Source organism: Phalacrocorax aristotelis, chromosome 3, assembly GCF_949628215.1.
Source record: "Phalacrocorax aristotelis chromosome 3, bGulAri2.1, whole genome shotgun sequence".
Lineage (NCBI taxonomy): Eukaryota > Metazoa > Chordata > Aves > Suliformes > Phalacrocoracidae > Phalacrocorax > Phalacrocorax aristotelis.
The window spans coordinates 73,529,306-73,556,903 of record NC_134278.1 but is presented as its reverse complement, the minus strand read 5'-3'; the positions used below and the strand labels follow the sequence as shown (position 1 = coordinate 73,556,903).

General features: G+C 40.8%; 1 protein-coding gene across 1 annotated transcript; it reads left to right on the top strand.

Moving 5' to 3' along the window:
• The first annotated feature begins 4,221 nt into the window (after positions 1–4,221).
• On the top strand, positions 4,222–26,160 carry RAB32 (RAB32, member RAS oncogene family). Its single transcript, XM_075087999.1, has 3 exons — positions 4,222–5,258; positions 21,871–22,148; positions 24,586–26,160. The coding sequence occupies exons 1-3, from the start codon at positions 5,030–5,032 to the stop codon at positions 24,733–24,735; spliced, it is 657 nt and encodes a 218-aa protein (XP_074944100.1). The 5' UTR covers positions 4,222–5,029; the 3' UTR covers positions 24,736–26,160.
• The last annotated feature ends 1,438 nt before the right edge of the window (positions 26,161–27,598 follow it).

The following is a 27,598-nucleotide window of genomic DNA, read 5'->3' as shown; positions in this document are numbered from 1 at the left end:
ATTTTACATCTGACACAGAGACTGCATCTGTATTTCTGCAACAACATCTTTCAGGTATACGTAGAATTATCCTGAATGTAAGCTGTGTGTATAACACAAGTTCAAGTCCACATGATACAGTTAAATTTACGGTAGAAGACAACAGTATATCATATTGCCTTGTAAGAAGTAAAGCCCCAGACAGGCAAATCCTAACATATAGTCTTAGCTTGCTGTTCATGGGTGCTCTCACACAGCTGAAGGAGAATATTTTCAGTGGGTAAAAACTAAGCATGCATTTGTAGACCATAACTTGTCTATAAATTTTATGTAACTTTAATTCATTCCTCTTGTGTACGTGCTTTGTTGTTCAGTGTTCTACTCAGCCACAGCAGTATTTTTCCAGCAGAACCGCAGCCTCGTGTGCTTATCTTAATCTCTACCGTTTCTATGTTACTATCACTAAAAGCAGTACTTTTACTAAAACTAAAAGCAGGACATTTCCCTAGAAAACCACTGTTAAAAGAAAGCACTCAGTCACCTACACTGCTCCAGGCAATACAATCTGTCTGTTATAACAATACTGTTTTACAACACATTTTTTTTCCCTTGAAGATTGAGAAATACTATGCAGAGCAGAGGAGGTGTTCTGGCAGTCCTCCACCTGATCAGAGAAGTGCATGGATATAGGTAAAATGGTGTGCAAATCTGCTCAGTCATAGGATCCAAGCAGCTGTGCTTCCTCACCTGGATACAGACAAATCTTCCATGTGCTGTACTTCTTCCACTTTTCAAGCTGCTCACACCACCCCTTCAGCTATGAATTTTGCTTCTAATGCACCTACAGGGGAAAGTAAACACGCTTCCCTCTGCTTTCGTGGCCTGACTGACTGGCTGAACCTGCTGCTGCCCCTTCCTCACTGCAGGCTGAGAAGAAGAAACACGAAGAATTCCTCATTTGCTTCAGAGAAGAAAAAGCTCAGAAGAATGAGAAGGTGAGTATGAAAGGGAGAAATCATAAAAAAAACCAACAACAAACAAACAACCCCCAAACAAAAAACAAAAGGCCTAAACTGGAGTCAGGTGAAGAAGAACATTCAAGGGAAAAGGAAATAGAAACAGAAAACAAACAAACAAAAAGACAAAAAGGGAAGGTATTAACTAATTACAGTTGTTATGATGAAAATAGAAGGGAGATAAGGCAAAATGGTGTTGTAGAGGAAGTGGAGGAGAGCCTAACGTGGGAAAGATTAGAAGAAGCAGTCCTGAGGGAAGAGAGATACAAAAAGACATTAAGGATCAGGAAAAAAGGAAGCTACAATGTCATCTTACAAGCAAAGCTGTTTCACTAGTCCTTTGGTGTTCCTCGTGTAATGAACACTAGCCTATCAAAAGTTCCGAAACATTTCCAGTGAGCAGCCACTTCCTTGAACCCAGCTGCTGTCGGAAGCCCATGTTCTGACATGTGGGTAAACTGATGATTTAACAAAGGACCCCAGTGGATGGGCAGGCTAATACCAGCAAACACCAACTGGAAAAAACTAGCTAGTTTTTCTGAGACCAGCCTCCAGCCTTCAGGCTGAGAGGATACCAAAAGCCTGTTTTGTAAGATTTACATTTTGCCTTCCTCATTCCTGATACTCTCCAGTGCAGGAAAAGAAAAAAAATATAAACAGCTTTTACAATTGTTATTTGAAATATGAAGCAGGCATCTTATTTAAAGGCAACCAACCAGATAAGTTAGTTAAAATGGCACAATAATAACCCTTGCCTGGTCTCCCCAGGTAGGCAATTGAAGGTAAAGTATAATAATGTAATCCCAATTACTGTACCATGATGCCAACAACCCTTGTTCAATAGAGGATTTTTGCTGACATTCAACTGGTAAAGGGGAGTCAGTTAAAAAGTAGAATTACATGCAAAAGATCAAGTGACAATAAAATTTAGCTCACAGTATAAAGATTATCTACCCTGCACTAGGCTGACGGTGATTACACTCTATTCTATAACCTCGTGCATGGTTGATTAAACCGCACCACAGAGAGACAGAACAGTAATAACAGGACTGCAAATGACTGAATTTTGCCAAGCTGTTCCACACAGATACCAGCGAACTTGAATGAAATGAATAGTAATGAAATTAAGGCAAATTATTAGTTCAAGCAAGATTCACTGCTATATGTTTGGCATGCTGTAATGTAATTAGAACTGATCAAACTATTAATCGTGGAAAATTATCAGTCACATTTTGCCCCTGTTTCTGTTAGTGACTCTTCTGTGAACAGATCATGACTTTTATAGACTTCTTTGTTTCCAATGTTATTCTAATTGCTTAAAATCTGTACGTGAGGAAAAAATTAACCTACAGGCTTCTTTGTACTGTTGCTACCAAATTTCAAGTATACTTAAGTACTTGTATTCAGTTTACTAACAATAGTACAGTTGCTCACTTAGTTGTCTGATATGATCTATGTTCCCCTACAAAATTAGGAGGAGGGATGAAGAAAGTAATGGGATTAATTAATTTCTATGGCATGTAAGACAAAGAAGGCAGCAGGCAGGTCTAATAAATGGTAGGAAATGTCTAAGATTTCCACCTCACCTATGCAAGGAAAAACAATTAATCTAATGATATGAGAAGCCTGCAATTGGAACAAGCAAGTATTCCACCCTCTGCCATATAATGGCGGAATGTGCCTGGGGATCAGTTAACATAACTCCCCTGTAAGGTAAGAAAGGACTATAATCACCATCTGACAGGTGAGGAACGAAGAGGCAAAGACTACATCTAAGCCTGAGGAGCCAGGCTTCTGCATCCATATTACGCCTCAGTCACACCTGTATGTGAGCATGTGACAATTCACTTCCATCCCAAGTGGAAGAAGGAGCAAAACCTGAGCACCCGTGTAGGGAGAGATCCTCAGTGCGTACCAGCCAAATCCGCTATCTGAATGGACCATAGCTGTGCATGCAGCTAGACTATCAGTCTAGAGACAGCTAAAGAGGTTTACCAGAACCTATAGCTGTTAAAGTACACATACCTGAAATAAGGTGTCTCATATTCACCTTCAACCTCCCGACTAATGACAATGTTTCTTGTTTATCTCATCTCTTGCCAGAGAACCTGTGCTACCCCGTGTCACCCTCCATCAAAAAAAAAAAATCTAATTTTTGAGTAACAGTCTTCCTTTAGCTTATACTCTGATGTTATTACTTCTGCTGGAAAGCAAATACTAATTAGAACAATTGTATTGAGGTTAATATAGCATGACAGCTTGAATTAATAAATTTAACCCAAAATTGCTAAATATTATTTTTTTCCAAGAAGTCTAGCTTTTTTGCCTCATTTTGTGAAATGGCTATTCTCTTCACCCATTTACATTGCATGCATCAGCTTTGTGTGACATGGAAGTAAGTGTGCTTCAAGCCAACTGAGAAAGTCTGGATTATTTTACTCAGGCCACTAATTAAAAGCATAGCAAAGGAATTATTATATACAATACACTATTATAAAATGAGGAGCAACTGATGATTGTTTGCCAGGTCGGTTACCAGATGTTTTAACTGCTACTTTGTTTCCCGTTGGAGGCATCCCTTCACTCCTCATCAGATCTTCACTTGGGCTCCTAACTTGTGCGCACGCACGCTGCCTAGAGAGTCACGTAGCCTTTCCCTTTCGGACCAGTCCTCATTGCTCTCTAGCACGAAATAGCTCTGTTAAGGAATTTACATGAAAGCTAAACATTATAAAACTAGGACAGGACCACTCATCTGCGCAGCTCCAGCCTCTCATTGCAAGGACTGATGCCTGGGGTTGGGTGTTTCATTTGGAGACCATGTTAGCAAAGATTTTTTTTCTCCAACACCCACAATCTGCACATGTGGTACTACATGGTCCTGGGACAGGGAACTTATTTTATGTTGGGCTCTAACAATGTGTTTGTTCATTTACTGCTTCATCTGATGTATTTTTTTAAACAGCCATGGAGTGATTAAAAAAAAATAAAATTTTACTGGATTAATTTAGGAACAGAAGGGAAGCAAATTTAGTTGCAGGTGTTTGGTGGGAATCCTGCAGATGAGGATGTGATTTCATCCTGTTACCTGAGCCTTTTCTGCATGATGGCCTACGCTACGTCACTGCTCTTTCCTCCGCCCTCAGTCTGTTTGCACAGGGAGAGCTCAGCACCACCCTGCCCTGGTGTGCAGTTACAGGCCTTATTGCAGGGTGTGCAAGCCCAGGGAGGTGGCTTGGGTGCAAAAACCCAGAGCTCACGGGGCCCCAGGCTGGCTGCAGGTGGGGGATCCAGCAAGCCCAGTAACGGAGGGGCAACTGTGGGTGCGAGCGTGGGTTACTGGAGTTAGTCTTTGTCCCACGAACTTCTTTGGCTGTAACATGCTTTGCCGAACAGAGGGGAGAAACTCTGAGTATTTTCAGAGAAGGGGCACTCCCCCCAGCTTTATCGAGAGAAAACTTTGCTGCCACAACCAGTAAAAGGGGGCAGAGGATGCCACGGGCAGGGAGCTGAAACTTCCTCGGCGTGAGCCCCCTTTTCAGGGCCAGCTCCCGTTACGGCTGGCGACCCCACCCGCTCTTCCTGGCAGGACCGTGGACACGGTCCCACGGACAGCCCATCCCGCCCGGACGAGGAGCCGAGGCAGCTGCAGCGGGACCCAGCGATCCCGTTCCGCCACCCCCCTCCTCAAAACCCCCCGGTATCCCGCAGCTGTGGGGCGGGCCGGGTCCTCCCCCTGCCCCTCCCCACCGCCCTCCCCCAGGCTTTCATAAGGCCGCGGAGTTTCCGCGTCCTGTGATTGCAGTCAGGTGGTTGCGGGGTTTCCCTCCCTTCCTCCTTCCCACTCCGTCTTCCCCTACTGGCCTCCCCGCCCGGTGTGGGCTGGCCTAGCGGGGAGCCGGCCGGGGAAAGTTGGAGGAAAGTTTGTCGGCTGGAAAAGTTTAGAGGCGGGAAAGCCGCGGTCCCGGCAGCCCGGCCTCCCCACGCCGTCCCCGCCGGGCTCCGCAGCGCTGCGCCCCGCGGGAGGACCGAGGATGGCGGGCGGGGAAGGAGCGGGCTCCGGCGTGCCGGAGTGCCGGGAGCATCTCTTCAAGGTGCTGGTCATCGGGGAGCTGGGCGTGGGTAAAACTAGCATTATCAAGCGGTACGTGCACCAGCTCTTCTCTCAGCACTACCGGGCCACCATCGGGGTGGATTTCGCACTCAAAGTCATCAACTGGGACAGCAAGACCCTGGTGCGGCTGCAGCTCTGGGATATAGCAGGTAAGGGCCGGGGGCGGGCGCCTCTCTGCAGGGCGAGCCCCGAGGGGGCAGCGGCCTGTGAACCCGGCTGTCTGGGGTCCCGGAGCCTGGCCTCTGCGGAGGAAAGTATATTTTGACTGTGAAGTCTGCCTTCTTGTTTTTCTTCTTCCCCCTGTTACCTGCAACCCCTCTTGTCTGCGTTTGAGGCACAAGCAGAGGGAGGTCTTGATGTGGGAGTGAAGTTTTTTACTTTCTGTACGCTGTGTGTGCTCCTGCTAGCTGATGTGGGGCTCTTGGCTTGGCCCAGGGTTTTACAGCAGTCCTCAAAAAGCTGCTTCGATCTGCTCGCTGGCTCCCGGAGGGCTCCTGCTCATGCTGCTCCTCCTGACCTGCTTGCCCAGGCACCTGTGGCCTTGGTTATGACTACTGCTTAAATTCATTCATGGTTATGGCTCTGTAACACTTTCAGAGGAAATAAATATATTTCCAAGCAGATTATGCTTAGCAAGCACACTTTACAGGTTAAAGGTAACTCAAATAGCTAAAATTGCCCTTAAAGGAAGTATGTTCAAATTTTGCATGTTTGGAGTCACCTCCGTAACTTGAAAGTAACTTATGTCCCTGCAACGTGCAGTGAGGGAATGGGACTTGTGTTATGCTTGGTTCTACATTCAAATCATTATTGTCATCATTACCCTCAAATCAAAACTAGTTCTACATTCAGATTATGGGTTTGTGTATCAAAAAGGCACTTTGAGCACATGGAAGCTGAAAAGCCCTGTTCACGTACCTAATCTACATGTCATTCCTTTCCTATATGTAGTTCAAAACTGTTCTTTAACATAGTTGTCTTAAAGATTCCTACTGAATACCTATCATGGTTGACTTTGCTTATGCTGTGGGAACAAACTCTGGTTTGCTGTAGTCTTGTAAGAAGTCTGTGTCCTCAACTCCTAAATCATCTCAAGTTGCTATTGCATTTCTAGCTTTGTGTGCAGCTCTTTTCTTCCCTCTCTATCATGTTCAGAATATCTCCTTGGATATGAAAAAATAGACTTTAAGCTTGAACACAGATGTTTTTAACTACACTACTGGGAGATACTAGGATAACAACTAGTAGTTACTGTTTGTGTGAACTCTACACTTTATCAAGTGGAAGCTCAGAAGAGAGGAAGTGTAACATGTGGCTGCTGTAACCCTGTGACAGACCAGCTGTACGTCAGCTTCTTGTCCTTCTGCTCTAAAGGTTATCTTAAAATACTTCAAATATGATTCTTCAAACCAAAAAGCCTGCTTTTTACTGCCATATGCTGAAACATGTCATAGATCTTTCTGCTGCTGGCCTGTACAGCGAACAAAAATATTTTCTAATTGCTGTTTTGGAGAGGGAGTAAAATGTTTGCAAGCTTCCTCTTCCAAAGCATCCCTTCTATGGATTAGTTTTAACTTTAAATCAATTGCCAGTATCAGTGCAACTGCCACAACACTGTGTGTTTCTAGCAAGTCTGGGGTTCCAAAGATTAGAGAGGGGAGACTGTCAGGATCCTGGGGTTTGGTAGGCTGCCACTCTTGGATTTAACTTTTCCTCAGCCCTTGGTTTCTGAGACTGGGGTAGGCTGTGTGCTTTGCCAAAGCAATCTGTTTCAACAGGCCAGGCAGAAACTTTGCTGTAACTTGTAACCAAGTTTGCACTGAACCTGTTTACATTATAGGAAGTCCTGTCAACACCCCCATGCATTAATTTAAAGATCTAGAATACAGTATTTTTTCCCTCCTGATTATTGCCTTTAGTGTATCTTGGACACTGCTAGGTGAAGACTGAGTTAAGAGCTGCTGATAAATCCCTGGAGGCTTGTGCTAATATTGCAGGTAGATTGAAGAATAATTTTTTTCCTGTATATGGACATTGCAGTAACTACTCAAATACTTCCAGACCTATTGCAAATGATGCCCTGCTAAACTAAATGGGCAAAAATTTTCCTGTATTACAATGTTGTGCATAGTCTTGTGTGAAACTCCTGACTAGTTTTTCCCTAGCAAAAATGAAAAAGGAAAATACAACTGGCTTGCAATTTGCACTCCAAACTCTTATGTCTAATCTGGTAGTTTAGGCTAATTTGTTTCCAATGGGCTGGGGGTCCTTCCCCCATCAAAAAAAGACCAAGAAGGGAAGTAATCTTAGTCTTAGTGTTATTTGACTGGGCTGTGCTTAGCCAGTATGAGAGTAACAGTTCAGGCACCTACAGAACTTGACATTTCATTTAAGCATTAATCATTAAAATAAAAAGGATTTTAGTACCCATGGTCTTAAAACTGCTGAAGTCCTTGACCTGGGAATGTGTTCTACAGCTTTCTACACCTATACTCATGAATATTTCTAAACGCCTGAGGATGTTAAAAGGCTTACATAGAAATTATTAGAGAACTAGGTTGAAGATGGTTTCTCCATAGTCATAGCACATATTCCCTGAACGCTTTATTAAAGTATGTAACAAAGTATTTGAGCATGTGATAGTCATTCCCTTCTAACTCATGAGCCCAACTGTCTTCGGGCTTTCAACAGCTCATGTAGATAACTTTGTCTGCTGGTGTGTGCAGACAAACAGCTTTAGGTCTTTTGAAGAGATCTAAATCTTATGGTAAGTAATGTTACATGTGACTTCCCTGCAAACAGTATAGTGCTGGCATTCTGAATTGATTTTGATGCATGTAAAAAGGACTCTGAATTAAAGGCTAACCCTTAAGCATAGTAAGGCATGTTATTTTTTCTAGATCAAAGCTCATACTTAACAGTTCTTCATAAAAAGCTTTCAGCAAAGAGCTGGGTGCTGCAACCTAAGGTTCTGTACCTGAATCGATGATAAGAACTAACCATGTAGTTCAGTCATCAGCTAAAGATTGTAATGCAGATACTGTGCTGGTTTCTGGTGTGATTGTACCCAAACTGATGAATGTTGTGCTGTGTGTTGCAATGCAGCAGGCTCCTGGGTGACTTCAATTTCTTGTGTGAGCTGAGTGGTTTTTTAGTGACTAGATAATTCTATTGAATAGAGCATGAGTGCGTTATATGGCCCATGCTAATTTTCTGGTGAAAATAGCCTTCCTGTTGGAAGGTAAAGTAATGCAAATTCCTGCAGCAGGATCAAGGGGGGGGGGGGGGTGTGTGTGCGAAATAGTGAAGGGCTAAGAAGGGTACTGTTGTGCTTAGACTTGTATATTGCAGAAATACTCGGTGGTTTTATATTTTAGACACAAGTTGTAGCTTCTTGAATAATGGAGATGAAAAAGCTTGGGAGTAAGACTGAGCAGTCACTGTCAAATAATCTTGGTTGCAGCAGGAAGTATTCTGAAAGAAGCTGAAGCTGAACAGATTACATGCATGCTCATACAGGAGCGAACTTCTAAACCTTAGCTGCCCTTAGGCATTACTCTTGTCTTGTTTTTACCTTGACATATGGAGTTATGATAAATCTTGCTTCCTGGATAAATTCTGAAAGTTAGAACCAGGTTAACCCCCTTGATCAAAGGACAGAAATAATTGGCGAAATAAATAGGAGATAGGAACGAGTCGTTGTGGTAGAGAGATACAAAACAAAGGAATCTTGATAGACTTTAAAAGCACTTCCCTATTTCAATACGAGAGATTCCTACTTGACAAGCATGCTGTTTTACTGGGTATACTGCACTGACCACAACATAGTGTAGGAGATGAATGTAGCATATTGATGAAACGTGGATAACTATCATTGAAATAACACTTTAAGGACATTCTGTATCATAAAAATTTTTGATCTGATCTAAGGTGACCAGCCACTGAGTAGTGTTAGCTGCTGCTTGATGATCACATTGGCTGTTTCTGTCAGTCACATTAGCCTGTATGAACATGCCCCTCTCTGGAGGGCGGGGGTGGTAAAAGTCACAGATTGAACTTGGCTTCTCCTGAAGAATGTCAGTAATGACAACTGGTAGATAAACTTGTTTTTGAAGATTTGAGTAATTCTGCATTAACTTTGGTGTAGTAGCACCATTCTTCCAGGAATTTATTAGAATTTCTTTGTAAAAGTGTTCATTAAAACTGACTTATTGCTTTAACTGGAAAAGAGTGGTTATGAAATTAGCCAAAAGGAAGAAGAATGGTTGTACTTCAGTGTTCTAAATGTGCTCTACATAAGTGAGTATAGAGCGGAGGCAAGAGAATCTAAGCATAACCTGCCCCCAAGTGTGGGTTTTTTTCCCCCTCACTGTTACAAAGATAGCTAATGAGTATCATGAGGAAGGAAGAGTGAAAAATGTGCACATAAGTAACTGTATCAGCAATGGCTGTGGAACTTGGAGGTCAGAGCTTTTTCAGAAACTGGTAAGTGATCTGAGCTTATTTTCTATTTTATATGGTGATGGAGGTTCCAGCAGCAGCTGCCTTCTTCTCGAGATGGGAGCACTACCATTCTGGTAACAGCTGAGGCAGGTCAGAAAACTCCCAGTCAGAGTTGGAGAATCTTTTATGTGATTAAGTCCACACTGATGAAGACGACTTTAAAGACCTGTGACTGATTTCTGAATGCTTCCTGGTTTCACACACTTAAGTATAAATCTCATATGAGAAAAACTAGTTAAGGATGATGTTGGCTGGAAACATGCAAGATTAGTAGATAAAGTTTGAGGAGGGGAAAGTAGAAGGCCTGCTCATGTTGAAAGGTTTTGATCGCTGTCTTAGAAGCAATAGAGGCAAGGAACAGAACTGAAGGGGTATTATAGGTCTCCTTCTAGAAACCACCCCTCTGTGGGAAAGCTGTGTGGGTGTCCTTTCTTGTGACTCTTCTCGAACAGCTGAATTTTAGTTACAAGCTTTCAACTGAGAATAACTTGCTGAACTTGGAGCTCTACAGCTAAGTATCCAAATAAGTGCTGAACATGTTAAGCTTGTTTCTCTTTGGTGTGTCTCCAGCCTTCAGACATCTCTGAATACAGACTCGGGATGTCAACATGCTTTATTTTTGAATTCTTCTATTTAAGTAATTTTTTATGAAATGCTATCAAGCAAGGTATGGTTATTGGTCTTCCCGATGAAGCGGTTTCCTTCTTTTACCAGTGGGGTACTGAATCATCCGTATTGGTGAAGGTTTGGACTAAACTTCTCAAAGCCTGTGTGCTGATAGAATTCCATAAGCATATGGGAAATGTTGCTGTCCTGAGGTTGGTGTTGTAAGGCAGTTTAGCATGGTAACTTTGATTATGCAAGACAGGACTGTTCAGTTAATTTTCAGTTAAATGGTAGAATTGAGACAGATGTTCTTTGAGTGCCTTGGAAATAAGCTTAGAATTTCTCCATAGGCTTTTCTAGGTGTCCTACAAGAAATGGGTTAAAGATGTGATCTTAGACCACCTGATTTAGTACATGCTTAAAAGAAAGTTTGCTCTATTGATCTTGCAGGTATTCTTAACTTCTGTCAACAATGGAAAAGCACTTAGTGCTTGAGCTTCTAATAACTATGGAATAGATGGTGCTTCAGCCTTATTTTCAAATAGATAAGGTTCATACCATACATAGTAGTTGCTCAGAAGCTTTATGCTTTCTACAAGACCACAAAAATAAAAATACTTCCCTAGCACTCAGATGCAGAGAATAAAGGATGGATGGGTATCCATCAAATGGGCAGGGGGAAATGATACCTAAGTTCTTATGGGCAATGCAGCAGACAAGAGGAAAAATAGTATATATTACACAACATAATTTTGGGGTCAAATTATAAAACTACAAGTCTTTGCAGAAATTTTTAACTTACATTGATCATAAGCTTTTTAGAGGCAAGTATTGACTAAATTCTTGCCCTTCATACGATACTGACTCAAGCAGCTGGGAAATTAAGCTGGTTTGACTAGTCAAGTGCATTACCCTTCAGAGACAAACTGGTGTAGACAGTATTAGATATACACTCTTCACTTAATGTATGGAGTTTACATGAATGTAAATCTACTTTTATCAACTTGCCTTGCACCAGTGTTGCAGCTTTAAAGTCTTGGTTCTTCACCTTATCTGTCTCCATTTTGCCTCTTAACATTTGGTTTTCTTTACATACACAGTAGGACAGGGTGTTACTGAAGTGCATGTACACATGTACAGTTTGAGTTGGCAAGTGCTGTAAAGGGGTTGTTCTAAACTAATTACCTGTATTACAGAATGCAGGAAAGAAAACAATCTTAGCTTTAAAAAAAAAGGCTCCAACATGCTGTGCAAAATAGGCTTCTTCCCTTAAATAGTGAGCAAGGCCACTGTGATTCAGTTTCGCAGCTGTTGAAAATACCTTCCTTGGAGTCCAGTGGTAACCATTGCCTTGCCTTTGCAGTCTGGTGTAAACTGTTCCCTTCAAATACTTCAGAAGTTCTGAAATGTGATATGCCATGTCAGAACGAAGTGATTTGCAGTAAGGGAATTTCTGTTTATATTTTCATATGAATGCATAGGAATAACTCTTGCAAAATTCTTGCAGGTGTTAAAGCTGGCATGACCAGCAAGAAGCAGTGACTACAAAGCGCAGCATGCTTCCCAAGCTATCTGTGGTAGAATGTTAGATGTTCAAAGGTCTCCTGGCTATGGAGACACAGAACAACAGTAGATGGGGTGGTAAAACTATGCTTTGAAAAATGATGGGATTTCAGGGGTTTACAGAGCTTCTTTAGAAACGAATAACTGTCTAGAGAAAGCATAGCAAACTTTCAGTGGCAGTGGCTTCTAGATTAGCAGCAAATGAAAACCAATATTTCTTTTTATATGGATTTTAGTGGCTTTTCAAATAATAGATTAAAAAGGCTCTGAATATCCCTGCAAACAGGTTGTGGGAACTCGTTCTTTAAATGCTCCCAGGCTAGAGTGCTGGGTACAGCAAAGTGGCAGCTATTTGATACAAAATTCCAGTCACACAATGTGCCATGACACATTGACCATTTTAGAGATTAACATTTTTTCAGTCTCGTGATAAAGTTGTTCTTGAGACAAACTGACTTTAGGATTGTTCTCCTGTGTGCTGTGAAATGCTGTAGTGCAGAGTGGCATCACTGTGAAGTATAAAGTACAGCTCTGGCTGCATGACAGTGCACCAAAGGAGATGGATTAAAGGGTGTCAGGCCTGAAAACAGCTTAACTCTGGAAGATGACTTGTTTAAGTCTAGTTAAAGCAAGGTAGGAAATAGCAATTCATGCTGTTGCTGCACTGATTGGACTGTCAGCTTTTTTCTGAATACTAATGCAAGGAGAGCACTTGACAGCTAGTTAGAAATCATTTTGCTTGGTTGAACTCTACTTTTCTAGGGATGGAAATATTGTGCTTAGTCAGGGGCTTCTCTTGTTAATTTGTTTGCTTCTTTGATAAACAGCAAAACAGGTGAAATTTATACAAACATGACTGTCATACTTCTATATAGAATACATTTGATACTGGACAAAGCCAGTTGAACCATAAGTGCAGGGTATTGCCTCTAAACTTCTTAAAGACAAGATAGTAAAGTCAGTTTAGACAATCTTAAATCATTAGATTAGCCCAAGGCTACTGGTAGCAATGAAAAGTTTATCAGTCTTGCTGTAAAATTCCCTGTGCAACTGAGAGCTGTGCCATTTTTTTGAGGAAGGCTTTCTATCTTTGTGAAAGAGAATGGTGTCCTTTTTCCATCTGTTAGGATGATAGATGTGGTCAGTGTTCCTGACTGAAATCAGGCATCTAACTTCTGAGCGCTTGCACGTCAGTGAAACTGCAAGAGCACTGGTAATGAACAGGACTGTCCTGCTTTAGGATAATGTATAACGATAGCAAACAGTGAATGGAAAGAGTACTCACTGATATTGAAAACTCAGGTAGCTAACAAATTATTAGGCTAGAAACTGGTTTTGTTGTGCAATGAAACTTTAGAGCAAACTATTTCCTACCATTTCAGAAAGAAATAGTGACTTCTAAGAACATGTGAAAACACTTTGTTATAAACTAAATGATAAAATACTGCTGCACCCAAACTGATATTCTTCAGTGACTTTTCAACTAGTACAGAGTAATTATCTCATACATACTGTATATATGGTATACTGTGGATGTCAGGTCTCTGGCAGTCTCACTCTACAGACCTGCTTCAGCTGCACCCTGCCACTGTCGAATGTAGACATAACCAGAGTACTAAAGGTCATCTCTTAAGGTAAAGTGGGAGTCAGTTGAACAGGACTAACTGGCTGGTTACCTTTTCCCTGAAGACTGTTCTTCTGAAGGGTTTGGGACAGTAACTGTTGGGAAGAGGTCCATCCAGTGATCAGTTATTTAACTACCCTTAGTATGAAAGGACACTAGCAATTCACTTAGAATCATTTGAGGCTGCTTTTGTCTGTTAGAAACTGTAATAGCACTAGTCAGTGATATTCCTGTAGTTCTTGCTTTTTAACCTCTTAGTGTTTGTCACCAGAACCACAAATACCAAATATTACTTTCACAATGCTAGAATGTGAGTTAGGCTAGGCATGCTTTTTTTTAAACTCTTAAAGGTTTCTAATATCTGCTAGAGCTGCTAATATCATGCAACACTTCTGTGGTTTGAATGCTTGGCAACTTTGCAGTAATAGCTTAAATGGGTAAGAATGAGGAGTGGAGAGAAATCTAGCATTGGCCATCTCAGAGTCTGTCTACTTTCAACCTACAGCTGCTACCCATGTGAAAAGACAGGTAGACACACTTGCACATGTCCTATAATATTGATAGTGGTTTGGTTAACCTACTTGTTGCTGAATAACAGATTCAATCTAATTGAGTAAGACAGTTCTGGGACAAGCAGTGCTGATTTGGGGGGGAAGGGGACTCCTGGCAGCAGTGGTAGCTTGCTGGTAGCATAGTGATATATCTAGCTAAAAAGGAGCCTCAGTCAGCTCACACCTGACCCAGGGAGTGTTAAAATCTACATTAGATGTCTGGAGAACTGGGAGATGCATCCTCAGGGCAATTCTGAATATTTGCTGTATTGTGCCAAACATCCAACTGTAGGACCAACAGGCATCCAAAGTGTAGTCTGTTCTTGCCTGTGGCTCCTAAAGGACTTTGAATCCCTGTCCCTTTCAAAACTCACCTAACTGAGTGAGAGGTTTGGGCTGCATGCCCAGCCATTTTGAATGGTGCTTTAGCTTAAATATACCACACTGAATGACATGAACTTTGCTGGGAGATGGAGTTCACAGAATCCCAGAATCCCAGGTTGGAAGGGACCTCAGGGATCATCTAGTCCAACCTTTCTAGGAAGAGCGCAGCCTAGACAAGATGGCCCAGCACCCTGTCCAGACAACTCTTGAAGGTGTCCAGCGTGGCCGAGTCAACCACTTCCCTGGGGAGATTATTCCAATGGGTGACTGTCCTCAGTGTGAAAAATTTCCCTCTGGTGTCCAATCGGAATCTCCCCAAGAGCAACTTGTGTCCATTCCCCCTTGTCCTCTCCATGTGACTCTGTAAAAAGGGACTCTCCATCTCCTTTGTAGCTACCCCTTAAGTACTGGTACATAGCGACGAGATCCCCTCTGAGCCTCCTTTTCTCAAGGCTGAACAAACCCAGCTCTCCCAGCCTATCCTCACATGGCAGCTTCCCAGTCCTTTGATCATCTTGGTGGCCCTTCTCTGGACCCCTTCCAGCCTGTCCACATCCTTTTTGTATAGCGGGACCAGAACTGTACACAGTACTCCAGGTGTGGCCTGACAAGCACTGAGTAGAGCGGGATAATGACTTCTTTATCTCTGCTGGTGATGCCCTTTTTGATGCAACCCAGCATCCTGTTGGCCTTCCTGGCTGCAGCAGCATACTGTTCGCTCATATTGAGTGACCTGTCCACCAGGAGTTGTAAATAAGGAGTTGTCGGTCAGGTATTCCTTGATGCTAGTGTTTGAAAGTCTAATCCTAGAAATTCAGGGACTTGGAGAAAATTTTTTTGTAAAGCAGCACAACTGGAGCAGGGAAGAGAGTTCTCACTAGGTTAGACCGTCCCGTGTCAGAAGGAAGACTGGAAAGAAGATTTTCACTTACTGTTGAATTATATTTTTTTTCCTGTCTGGATGAACAAAAGCACAAGTCTGTCATGGTCCAGGAAATTGTCTGAAACAACTAATCTGTAGAGTGTGGCACTGTGCTTGCACACTGTGGCTAATATGGTCAGTAGTTGATAGCAAGGACCTAAGAGCGATGGTGCTGGCAGTCAAATTAGAGTTAGTCTGGCTGTCACTAATGACCCTTCTTGAATTTTGGTATGACTAATATTGAATATTAGTGGTCATGGTAAATAGTTGATATGAGAACCCTTCTTGTGATGGAAGGAGAATGTTCAAGTGTTCCCAGACTAAAACTGATTTACTACAACCATTCACTATAGCTTAATAAGCATCCTGTGATGCCTGAGTTCACCACAGTGTATAGTACCCGTTGACAGAAAAGCAGAATAACTGAAACACACTAGCAAGATACTACCTCTATGCGTTTTGAACTCTCTTAATTTGATTCACTAGGTCTCTTGATAATTTTTTCACTACTAGAGTGTTGCTGGATAAATTTTTTTTGCTTGGTTTTATAGATTAGATTTATCCTGTGTAATAAATTCCTTATTTTTGTTGAACTTAAACTGCCTTTTAAACTAATTGAACAGTGAGCTTCAGCATTCTGAAGGACAATGTTAGCAAGAGCTGCTTGGCTTTACTAACAAACTCAGGGCTTTTTGCTATTTATCAAACTTGACAATTCTGTATTATTGGGCCCAGGGCAAAACTACAAAACTTAATTGCAATGGTCTTCTAGTTAGCAGCAAACTACTTCGGAATAAAAATTTTCTGCTAGTTGTACATTCACTTGTGGATGACTTTAGTCTGAACTATAGATCTCTAGTTTAATTTTATTTGATGTGGAACTGCCAACTTGTTAAAAACAAATTTTGAGCTCCTCCATTAAGCTGATTAGCCTGTCAAAGATAACTTGAACTAACATTGCTTCATGAAAAGAAACTATTTGGTCCACCATTCTTCTAGCTGTCAGGCTTTTGTAACTTTTGGTCATCTTTCTCTTCCTCATTAATGACAATTTTTGGAGGATGTCAGAACCTCTAGTCTCATCTGAAAGAAGTTAGACTTTGTCCAGTTGTCCATCAGCACTCCTAATAAGATGTTAAGGGTTTAAATGCAACTAACAGAACTCTGGCTTCTGAGTTGTGTGGTTTCAGAATAGACTTAGCTTAGATTTTTACAAGGTAGGGAATCTCATGCTGTACTGTTGCTCTTGACAGAGATAAACCAGAATTTACCTTCACAGCAAAAGAGTATAGCTGGGGAAGCTTCTTCACTCTTCTGGCCTTCAGTAGGTTTCTGTTAGTTTATACAAATTAACACATATTAAGACTTCTAGGTATGGTAAGTAGTCTGTGAGATGGAACCTGACAAACTCCATAACATGCATATCCAGCACTCACTTGTACATTTAACTTGCTTTTTCTAGCCTCAGTTCCCACCACACAGGAAGAGTTAAGAGTAAATATAATGGTAGGAGTGTAGGGTTATTCCTGTTAACTAAAACCAAGAACTGCCACAACAAGTGACACAGCTGTGAAAAACAGGACTCCTGTTAATTCCTTACACTGGGAAAGATTGCTATAGAAACTCTTTAAAATGTACTTCAAGGCAAGGTTGACAGTGTCTGAATCTTATGATGATAACTTACTTTTTGCAGTGAAGTAAAGGACAAAGATAAAGCTTCCAATGTCAGACCTAGCTATAATTTTTTTCATGTTGTTTTTAACTGATGGTTTACTCCTCTTATATTGTAAACTGGGAAGCAGTAATAGCTCCCAGACTCTGATACAGTTTTAAACTAAATTTAATTCCTGTGGTGCTGCTGTAAGGAACTTTATTAGTTCCTGATGCCTGACATTATGCAAGTATTTCACCTACTGGTGGTGCAATTAATGGAAAATATTGTGACAATATGTGCCGAGTCATTTAGATGTGAAAACTTTGTGGTTAGAGAATGCAGAACTTTGCATTGCATGCAGCCACTTCCATACCCTCAAACAAAACCTCTGATCCCCATGACTGCCCTGTAGCTTAACTCCTCATCTCATCTGAACCCCTAAAGCACAGAGAAGGGATAACTTTGGTACCATGAGGTTTCTGTCAGGGCGCTAGGACTACCAGAATGATTAATCCTCTGATGTCCTTTCCATACTGCTGTAGTAAACAAGTAATTTTGCTGTCATCTTCCTTCTATGTTTATATGCACTGGAGACTTTAAGTCTAGCTTCATCTGATCACTTAGCCTTTTCCCCCCTGGGGGTATGATCCACTTTTGGTACAGCTCAACTCCATTCTCATACATGACAAAATGACTACAGTAAAAATTCTGCTGGACATAGGAAAGGGAATGACAAATCACTGGCTGAACTGAGCATGGAAGAAATTGAGCCAATTTAGTTTTAATAAGCTAAATAGGGAATGGTATTCACACTCCAAATGCTGGAGGAGTGGTGTGTTCTACAGCTTGCTGCTTCTGTATGAGATTTTTGCAAGCAGGAAAGCACTTACAAAAGCTTTGCCTGGAAGTCTTGTTAAATTTTCAACAGGCTGTCTAGAATGCTCTGTATCCCCTACAAGAAGTTCAGCCTAAAGCATGTGCATTGTCAGTAATAACAGGATTGCAAAGAAAGTCTGCTCAGTTTATACTGAATTCTCTTCCTGCCTCATGCTATATATCTTTTACCATGACAAAACTCTTATCTCTTAGACAGGCCATGTGTTATTGCTTCTGTCTTCTGTGGAATAAAAAGAATATATCCATCCTTGTTAAACCCCCAGGCAGGATGGAGGAGTCATGAGCTAGTATGCAGGTCAGATCTGTTGTTAGTGGATGTGAATTCTAGAGGTGAAAGCAGCTCTGTAATAAACTGGTTTGGGATTTGAGATACATTCCAGTATAAGTGCTGCCTATTCTGAAGTACCTGACCTATTAAAAGGCATTAATCTGTAATACTACAGCGGTGTTGAGCTTGTATGTGTTTTTAGGGGTAAGGGCTATCAGATCCTCCTAATGTAAAGCTTAAAACTAATAAGTAAAGGTAGAGGCTTTTCTGCTGATACACACATCAGTTGTCTGCTTTCACCCAAATTTACATTACAGAAGAATATGTATTAATGTTTCTCCAAATCCAAAACTTATAGTATAAGAGCAAACAGTTCAACTTCTATCAGTAAAGCCAGCTAGAAATAATACTTAAATGATTGTTCTGGACAGCTGAAGCCCATGCTTTCTTACTGACTGCTAAAGAGTAGAAAGTACAGTTCAGTGCAGGCTTATACTCCTACTGGAACTGCTGTCTTCTCATACAATGAGAAAAGCAACTGTACAAAGCAAGCCTTGGCTTCTGCATTATTCCAGAGCTCCTGAATCTGCCAGTTAGCACAGCCACTTGCCATGGCCTCTCTCCTGATCAGGTCCCCATGAGGGGATTCAGCTAGCCTGCTGCTCCACTACAAGACTGTCATCACCTTTCTGGTATAGCATGTCTCGCTTTTACCAACAGGGGAAGGAGCTGCCATGTGTTAAAGCTTCATGTAGTCTGGGAGATACTGGGGTATGAGAGATCACCTGTGTCAAGGAAGCAACTGCCAGGCAGTCTTGGTTGATTACCAGTCACTGCAGTCCTCCAGCTTATACAGAGGCATTGGGCCAGGTGGGTGGGGAAGGCTGATTGTGGTAAGATGATGGGAATTCTCTTGGAAATGGAATTGACAAACTTATGTGAATGATGACCAGACTCTGGCCAAGGCTAGCTCCCCTATTTTTTTAAGAAAAATATTTGGTGGTGTTTAGGTCTCTTCAAATTTGGTTATGAGGTATACTTTGTAACATTGTTTCTTTTCTTTGGAAGATATATGTGACCTGGTACTAGTTCAGTCTCTCTCCTACACCTTAGACCAACTGTTTTGTGCAGGCTTCAGCAAGAGTTATTGCTGTAGGATACTAGTATGGCTTCCTTGCTAACTGTTCCTTATCTTTAAAGCCTTTTTGGATGGGAGAGCAGTAGGCAGGAAGAGATTCAGGCAGTTGTCATGTCCCTCACTGTGGACATGAAACATGGCTGTGATCAGCTACATCTACAGCATGCACAACTATCTGAGAAATGTTAACTACCTGATAATCCTTTCCGAAACTTCCAAACAACTTAGTTTTCACATGTAGTGATTATGCTGTCTCTATGCCTTGCTGGTAACAGTCTAGCAACCCTTTCTGCAACTAATCAATACAACTTAATTTCTTATATAAACATCCATCAAGTTTTTTGGAACAATTTATAGCCTTAATTTGAAGACTGAAATCCCCACAGATATTCAACAAATGAATAGGAAGGGCTAAAGGGACTGTTCCCCACACTTTTTCAAATTCATGTGCAGTCTCATGTAAATAACAGCAAGTGGTGTCCATTTCTAGACCATTTTGGGGCCAAACCTGAAGAAATCTTTCTGTAGAAGACTGAGGTTGGTACAGAGTACTGTAGACCTTGATTACACTGTTTGTGGGCCTGTACTATGCTGTGAAGGGATATACTGCCTGAATTGGACACAAGACTCAGGGCTTTAGCAGAGTTTGGAGGCATTCCTGTCTAACAGGAATCAATGTTGAGACTAACAGCTAAACAAATAAGGAAGCTGAGAAGGAGCTCCTCATAGCTTGTGTGGTGCCATATGAAGTAACTGATGTAACTAAATTTGACCCTGTGCAGCTCCATTTTAAAAAAATAAAGTCCCCATAATCTAAAGGTAAAGCTTCTTTGGATGTGGCACACTTCATCTGCAGTAGTAAAAGCCTTCTGGCCAAAATCTTTTGTACTGGTATTTGATTAATGAAAACAGTGGGCACATGGTACAACAATCTGCAGTAAGGCTATACCAAAACCATCTTCTAGGCATAAGAAACCAGCTTGGAAAGGCCTAGGAAGACAATGTGAGTTCCTTGTATACAAGTTCTGTATGCACTGTTAGGAGACTTGTGTCAGCAATATGCCTCTTCCAGTGACATAGTCACTGAGATGCAGGTTGGTGCCTGGCTTGCTGGCCTCAGAGTCCACAGCATAAATGCTGCTTTAAAACTTGAACTTCGAATATGGAGGAAAGAGTTTTCCTCTTGCATGCTCCCTGTTTGTGCACAGGTGATAATGAGCTGGCAGTGAAGAAATTAATGTGCAATTTTCACTGCTCAGAATATGCTGGCTAGTGATGCTCTATACAGCATCATACTTTAAAGTTGAACAGCCAGAAATGAAGTCCTCTTTGTAGAGTTTTGAAGTTCCAGAGAGCTATACTGTAGCTGCTGCTGCTTTCTGACAATTCTAACAGCTGCTTAGTCAACCTTTTCTGAAAATGTTATTGGGAATGAGCTAATCTGTATACTGAAGTACTGACACTAAAATGAGGCAATTGAGCTAGAAAAACATGCTGCTAAATAGGATCCCTTGTCAAGATCCTTCACCTAACGAATTCCCAGCTGTTTCTGAGATTATAATACCCAGTTCTTCTTGCAACTACTTGTCTCTGCTAATCAAAGGCAGACTTGAATGTTTATAAACAGAGGATAACTATGTTTCAATTGATTCTTACTTTCTCTATATAGTCTAAAGCTGCATACGTGTTAAATGCTAAAAGCTGAAGTGATGCACTGTAAAACTGAATTATAAAGTGCAGGGACTACTTTTCCCAGTGAAGACTTATGAACAAAGCAGAAAGCTATTTAGGAGCCTGAACTTCCTAAGCAACATGCTTGCACTTGACACTGCTACGTCTACTCCAATACAATTACAGCATGATGATCTGACCTTCCAAACAGAATAATAAGTGAACTGGCACTCTAATTCTACATTTCAACTATACTGACTACAGTAGTTGTACTTAATAAGAAAAGGCTTTGGTTGACTATACTCACTGACCATTGGTTTTCTTTATATTTTGTGTGTGTGTGAATAATTGTCATCTTGTTCTACAGCAATCCCAGGATTTGCTAGACTTACAGTTGGAAATTATTATTCCAGAGAAGGTACCTGACTTAAAAGATGAAGTCAGAGATAACAGGTTTAGCTGGAACTGTTAAACTAGCTCCTTTTGAGCTTGTCCCTATGGAAAAAAATATGTAGGTGACTGTCAGATGATGCTTTCAAATCTGTTTAGCCTTGGAGCTTGTGGAAACTCTTATTGCTCACCCTCCAGAAAATGTCTCTGGGTATGCTTAAGTTTCTAGCCGAAGTGATTAGGTTTATATCTAAATCTTACAGAAGCTTTTTTGAGGAGAATTTGTTTGGCTGTGCTGGTAGTATTTTTAGGCATTACTTGTCAAAGAATACTACTCAACAATAAGTGTGGGGAAAAAAATATGAAGTGCTACTTGGGATTGCAGACTGCTTTTAGCATCTGACTTACATTATGCACATAATGGCTGTTACAATGAGATAAGGTAGGATAGAAGAGGCAATGTTATATGAGCTAGATGACTAGACCTCAATGCCAAATTTGTACTTATTAACCTGGTACAGAAGCACATTTAAATGTGAACTGTAGTCAGTGTAAATATAAATATACTATCTCACTGTCCTCTCTTTCAGGCCAGGAGCGCTTTGGAAATATGACCAGAGTATACTATAAAGAGGCAGTTGGTGCTTTTGTGGTCTTTGATGTCACAAGAGGTTCCACTTTTGAGGCTGTTTCAAAATGGAAGCATGATTTGGACAGTAAAGTACTACTTCCTAATGGCAGCCCCATACCTGCTGTTCTTCTTGCAAACAAGTGTGACCAGAAGAAAGATGGCAGCCAGAATCCCTCTCAAATGGACCAGTTCTGCAGAGAAAGTGGCTTTGTTGGGTGGTTTGAAACCTCTGCCAAGGTGAGTATAAAGAAATATTTTAACTCTTCTAAATATAGGTATAAGAATGGATGAATATAGTCATGTGGGGAAGATGATCATCAAGTATAGTAAGTGACAGTCAAGTCTCCAGTGTTCAGCAAAATTTGGAAGACTTGCAGTACATTTGATTTACACTAGAACTGCATCTTAAATTCTGAAAACCTTGAAACTAACTGGAAAACTTTAACTGAGTTAGATAAGCTTTTTCTTCTTGCATGTGTCAGGATCAGTATCATTCTTCAGATATTATTACTACTAAACGCTGATCAAACTGTCCAAAAGATACAAGTAACCTTTAGGTGCAGGCTTTTCAATTGCAGCTTCTGTCTAAGCTGTTTCATGTAGGAAGCAGTAAGACTCCAGACGTGAACAAGCTATTTGCTCACTTGTTACAACCCACCCAGATGATAATGTCACTAAAGCACTTTCCTATTTTATCAGGCAGTGTTAAGACTGAACTGGAGAAAAAGATTGTTCTGTGTATTAACTTCAGCTAAGGTAGCTAGTTTATTCAAACAGATAACTTTGAGTAACTTCATATATTGTACAGTTTTTAGTCTACAGACTTGGTCAATGCACAGATAACTAAGCTACTGCAAGCTTATGCTTGAAAGTTGAATCCAACAGTTCCTCAAAACCCAGTTGATCTTTAACATGAAAGAGTCTTCTAGATGAAGACAATGTGGCTGACAGATCAAATTACTGGTCTGGTTTAACTCCTTTATCTGGTAAGCCAAACTTAAGTCCCTCCTTTCTACTGGCTTGGCTACTCCCTTTAACTGTTGCTGATGAACTGGCACAAAGTGATGCTTGAACAACTCTTAAATGGAAGAAAGTCTGTAGGAGGGATTTGATAGGAAATAAAGTAACAAGCCCTTTCCTGATCACTTTAAAATAAGGAAGAAGGGTACACAGTGACAGGAATTAGTTAAATTAGCTAATAATTTGTTTGTATTTGAACAAATAATTCTCAAATGTACCCATCTGTTACTAAAAACTCACATTTTAAGGCTCTTTATACTTGAAAAGAATACCAAGATTCTACTTTGGGTTATGTCTTTGCTGAAGCTGTCCATAACACTGCTATACAAAAACTTCAACATGGGTGGAAAAAAAATGCAAGTAACACTGGAACAAAACCTAATGTGGAAATGTAGTGACAGCTTGCATTTTAGGTGGCATTTCAGACATGGCAGTGTAAAACAAGGTTCTTGGTGTAGAAAAGTCTAGATGATATTAGTCCTAGTTCAGTTATGCAATGACCTCTTTAGGACTTTGAAGAGGTAGTTAATATAGCTTAGCAAAAATTCAGGACAGATTTCTTGCTTTCTAATCATACCAAATCAGTTCATGGTTTGAAGTCCTGCCCACTTAAATAGCCTGATAATCTGCTTTTGCCTTTCTGCTGGAATTGATACTGGAATCTTCAGTCTAGTAATCAGTAATATAGGTCCCACTCCCTGTGGATTAGGGATAGGCAAAAGAACTTCAGAGAGTATAAATATTCATAAAATACATTATGAACATCCTTACACTAAAATAAGGAGAATCCTCCTCTACTCTGGGCAGGGAAAAGTTCGTACCTGCAAACTGCCAGGAGCAGTTTGTGGCTGACAGCCATAAGCTTGTAAAGTGCAGTAGCAACATGTCAAATGTTCTCATGATCTAACCTTGCTCATGTACAGTTTAGACCTACAATTCCAGAGACAGAAGAGTGCACTGGGGTGGTATTTGTTTGGAACTAAAGATAAGTGATTCCAAATGTGGCAGCCCTGTGGTAAGCTAACAGGTGGCCCAGCCACCTCAAAGCTGTGGCCAAAGGCCCCTTGGCAGTGGCCAGCTTGGCCCCTCAATAACTAAGATACCCTAATGAAACAGAGCTCTAGGTATCCTCCATCCACACCTCTTTAGAGGGTATGTTAAGGTACTTTTCAATGCATGCACAAGAAAAGGTAGAGTAGTTAGATGAGGCACCCTGATTTAGCTGAGGTTTTGTGGCTGATAGAGAAGGTCTTTTTACATAAGTAAGTGCATCCAAACTGCAGCAGAAGCAGAAAAAGGCCCCAAAATATAGAACAACTATGAACAGTGCAATTGCCTATTATCTTTCCTGATGCAGAAATGCACTTTAGCATTTCTGAGTCTTCCAAATGCAGGTGACGTTTATCCCGTGACTGTGTGCTAGATTAAAGTCAAAGTATCCTATTTTTAATATGGGTGAATAACTTCATCTCAAACCTTTCTGATAATTTTTTCAACAAGCAAATATATGAACGATGCCCTCATGCATCTAAGCTGTTTGTATCATCCTGATGAAACTGTAGAATAGTTTTTGTATTTGTCCAGCTTCTAATAGGAATGTGTGACTATTTAAAAAACCATTGACTTCTTTGCTTTTAATATTTTATTTTTTTAGGACAACATCAACATAGATGAAGCTGCTCGATTCTTGGTGGAGAACATCCTTGCCAACTACAAAACCTTTCCTAATGAAGAGAATGATGTGGGGAAACCAAAACTGGACCTAGACCCATTGAAAGCAGAGAGTAAATCACAGTGCTGCTAATGCTACCACTGTTCAGTAAATGTGATGGGATAAGCAGCAAGACTGTTCCTTAAATCAAACTGCTGCTATGGTGCTGTGTTGTGACAATCCATATGGGGTGTCTGGTATCATCTGAATAGGTGATTCTTGTGGGTGTTTACATATTCTTGTTTAGCATGAAACTATCTTGTGAGTTATCACTTCACTTGCTTGAGTGGCTGCATCTATGTATGATTAGTGTCTTCTTACTGGAGAACGTAAGGGAGTGCTTACACTCCTAAAAAGGAACAAAGACAACATTCGGTGTCTATCTGCTTCTAGGACATATGCTACATTCCAAATAGGACTTGCTTATCATGGTTTTACCTGAATAGACACTTGCGTCTCTACAGTAAAATTCTGTTCCCAGTAATGTCCCACTTCAGCCTGACTTCTCACCTATATACTTGTCCCTATTTATTATCCCCTACCATGAGGATTTGTCTCATTTCTAGTTCTGGATCAAGACATCCCAGAAATCTTGAAGGGGTCAATGCCAGATGGGGAGGTGTCTTAGTGTGCTCACTAGGAGTGAGTGAAGTAGATAGCTTTTACCACTGAGTAAGAACAATATGGGTAAATGATTGCACTTAGTGTGGAAAGGCATGGTTATAGAGATACTAAAAAAAATATTCTCCATCCATTGAAGACAGAGTATGGTCAGCTAATACTTTACATATGAAACACATTAATGAATACAGTCATACTGCTGGCACATAGTTATAGTAACCTCACCCATACGCACATCCAGAAATAAACATCCAGTAACTTGTTAATGCACTAACACGGAAAACTTTACCAAGAGTGCAAAATGTAAATATCTTACTGTCCTGTGATAATGAACTTGCTTTGTTTTCCTTCTGTCTTGAGAGGGTTCTGAATACCATGAGGGAGGAGAGAGGTCTTGGTGGAAATAGCTTAACTGGTTCTTGCTAGCCTACCAAAAAGAAAAAAAAAAAACCCAGACTCAAACTTTTTCAATTTTAGAACACTGCTGCACTGACTATTCAGAGCTGGTGAACTGGTTTACCAGTTTGTAACTCTGTATACTGAGATGCTTATGTTTCCTTGTTGTAACTCGTGTATTTCTGGCAGCAAATGAAACTAAAAAGGATTAGAGAGATTGCACAGTTCTTGAATACACTCTGGAACTCTGGCTGTCTTGGCTGAAAGGCTTTGAAGCACCTGTTCATTTTAAGGATTTCTTCTGTCCCGGTACCTCATTGCTACTGACTTTAGAAGTCTTACCTTGCTTGGTCTGATGGTGCTGATGTTTAAGTAAACATCAGCATGAAGTATGTGCCAGATTGGATAGACTTCCATCTGTATTGAGATTCCCTAGGCTGTCTTTTTTTCTAAAGAATAACATACTTTTTAAGAGACAAATAAATATATTTGGGCATCTTATGTACGTTGTCTGTGTGTCTTTTGAGAACATGAATCTTCACATCATGTGTTCCAACCCGTACGCAAATTCCTTCACTGACATTTGAAAACATCTTTATCTTTTAGTAGCTGCTATGTTAAAGGCTTATTTTGAATTACCACAGTAAGGCTTGGCATAAGATAAAATTGGGTTTAACTAGCTTAGGATCATAAGATAATTCAGATAAAAGGGTTCTTAAGAATTCTTTGAAGCCAACATCCTTCTCCAAGCTTGGTCATACTAGGGTGCTCAGGCTTTCATGTGGTCTGGTCTTAAAACCCTCAGCAATGGAGACTGTATGGCCCTGGGAAAGTTGTTTCAATGCCTGACTACCCTCATAAGTTTATCTAGTCTGAACCTCTCTAACCTCAACTTATGTCCATGGTTTCTCATCCTCCAACCAGACACCACTGTAAAGAATGTGTCCATTAGACTTGTGTAGGTTTACTGGACACTTAAAGCTTCATTGCTACTTTAAAATTTTTTTTGAAAGCCTGTAGCACTTAAAGGAAGCTGTACCATGTTCCTTGCTTGTTTGAGTTAACCTTTCTAGCTAACCTGGAACTACCATAATCTTCCTATTCAGTCACTTGCAGAACTACTCCTTTTAGACTGTAAACTCAATTTTAATAAGCTGTTTAATTTCCAGTATGCTGTCTTTTTCTAATCTTTAATGTCTTTAATCATAGCTGCACAACTCCAGTAACTAGCCAGTAGAACGTGCCTAGCCTGTTTTTGATGTTTCTTGACTAGATAAAAATATGATAGATCTTGATGACCAGTCAAACAAGATACAATTTCATATTGGCTTGGCTTCAACTGCAAGTTTACAGAGCCTATGCTATATAACATGAAGTTTGTCACTAATGGGCAAAAAAAGGTCAGTTCTTCAGTCTGTCTAGTATGGAGTAGAAGAGGTTGGTCTACATTCAGATGCTAGTTCCTAAATACCTAATTTACTGGGGAAACTTCCAGTGCAGGTAGACTCCCTCCCTGCCCCGCCCCCCCCCCCCCCCCCCCAGCAGCTATTGTGCTTTTTCTTTTTCCATTTCAGATTCAACAGCAGAATGAAAACCAAACTGTGAAGCTTTGGGACTATACCTGAATGCATGAATATCATCTGGGTCCTGTCAGTGACAATGTAATCCTATGCAGATTAGTTTCACAAATATCTAAGTTTTTCCTTGAAGAGCTATTGCTGATATGATTAAGCACTTCCCATATTCTCTATGTAGCTTGTGTTCTTCTAAAGCTCTGTGTGAATGTAGAATGGCCATGACTCAAACTGTGGTGGATATGCTAGTTTTGATACAGGTTGTCACTGACTGAGGCAGGGTGAGGTCCAGGAACTACCATCTAACAAAATAACAGCCTAAGGATTTAAAGTGACTGTGCAGATTGTGTTACAGAGCAGACCCT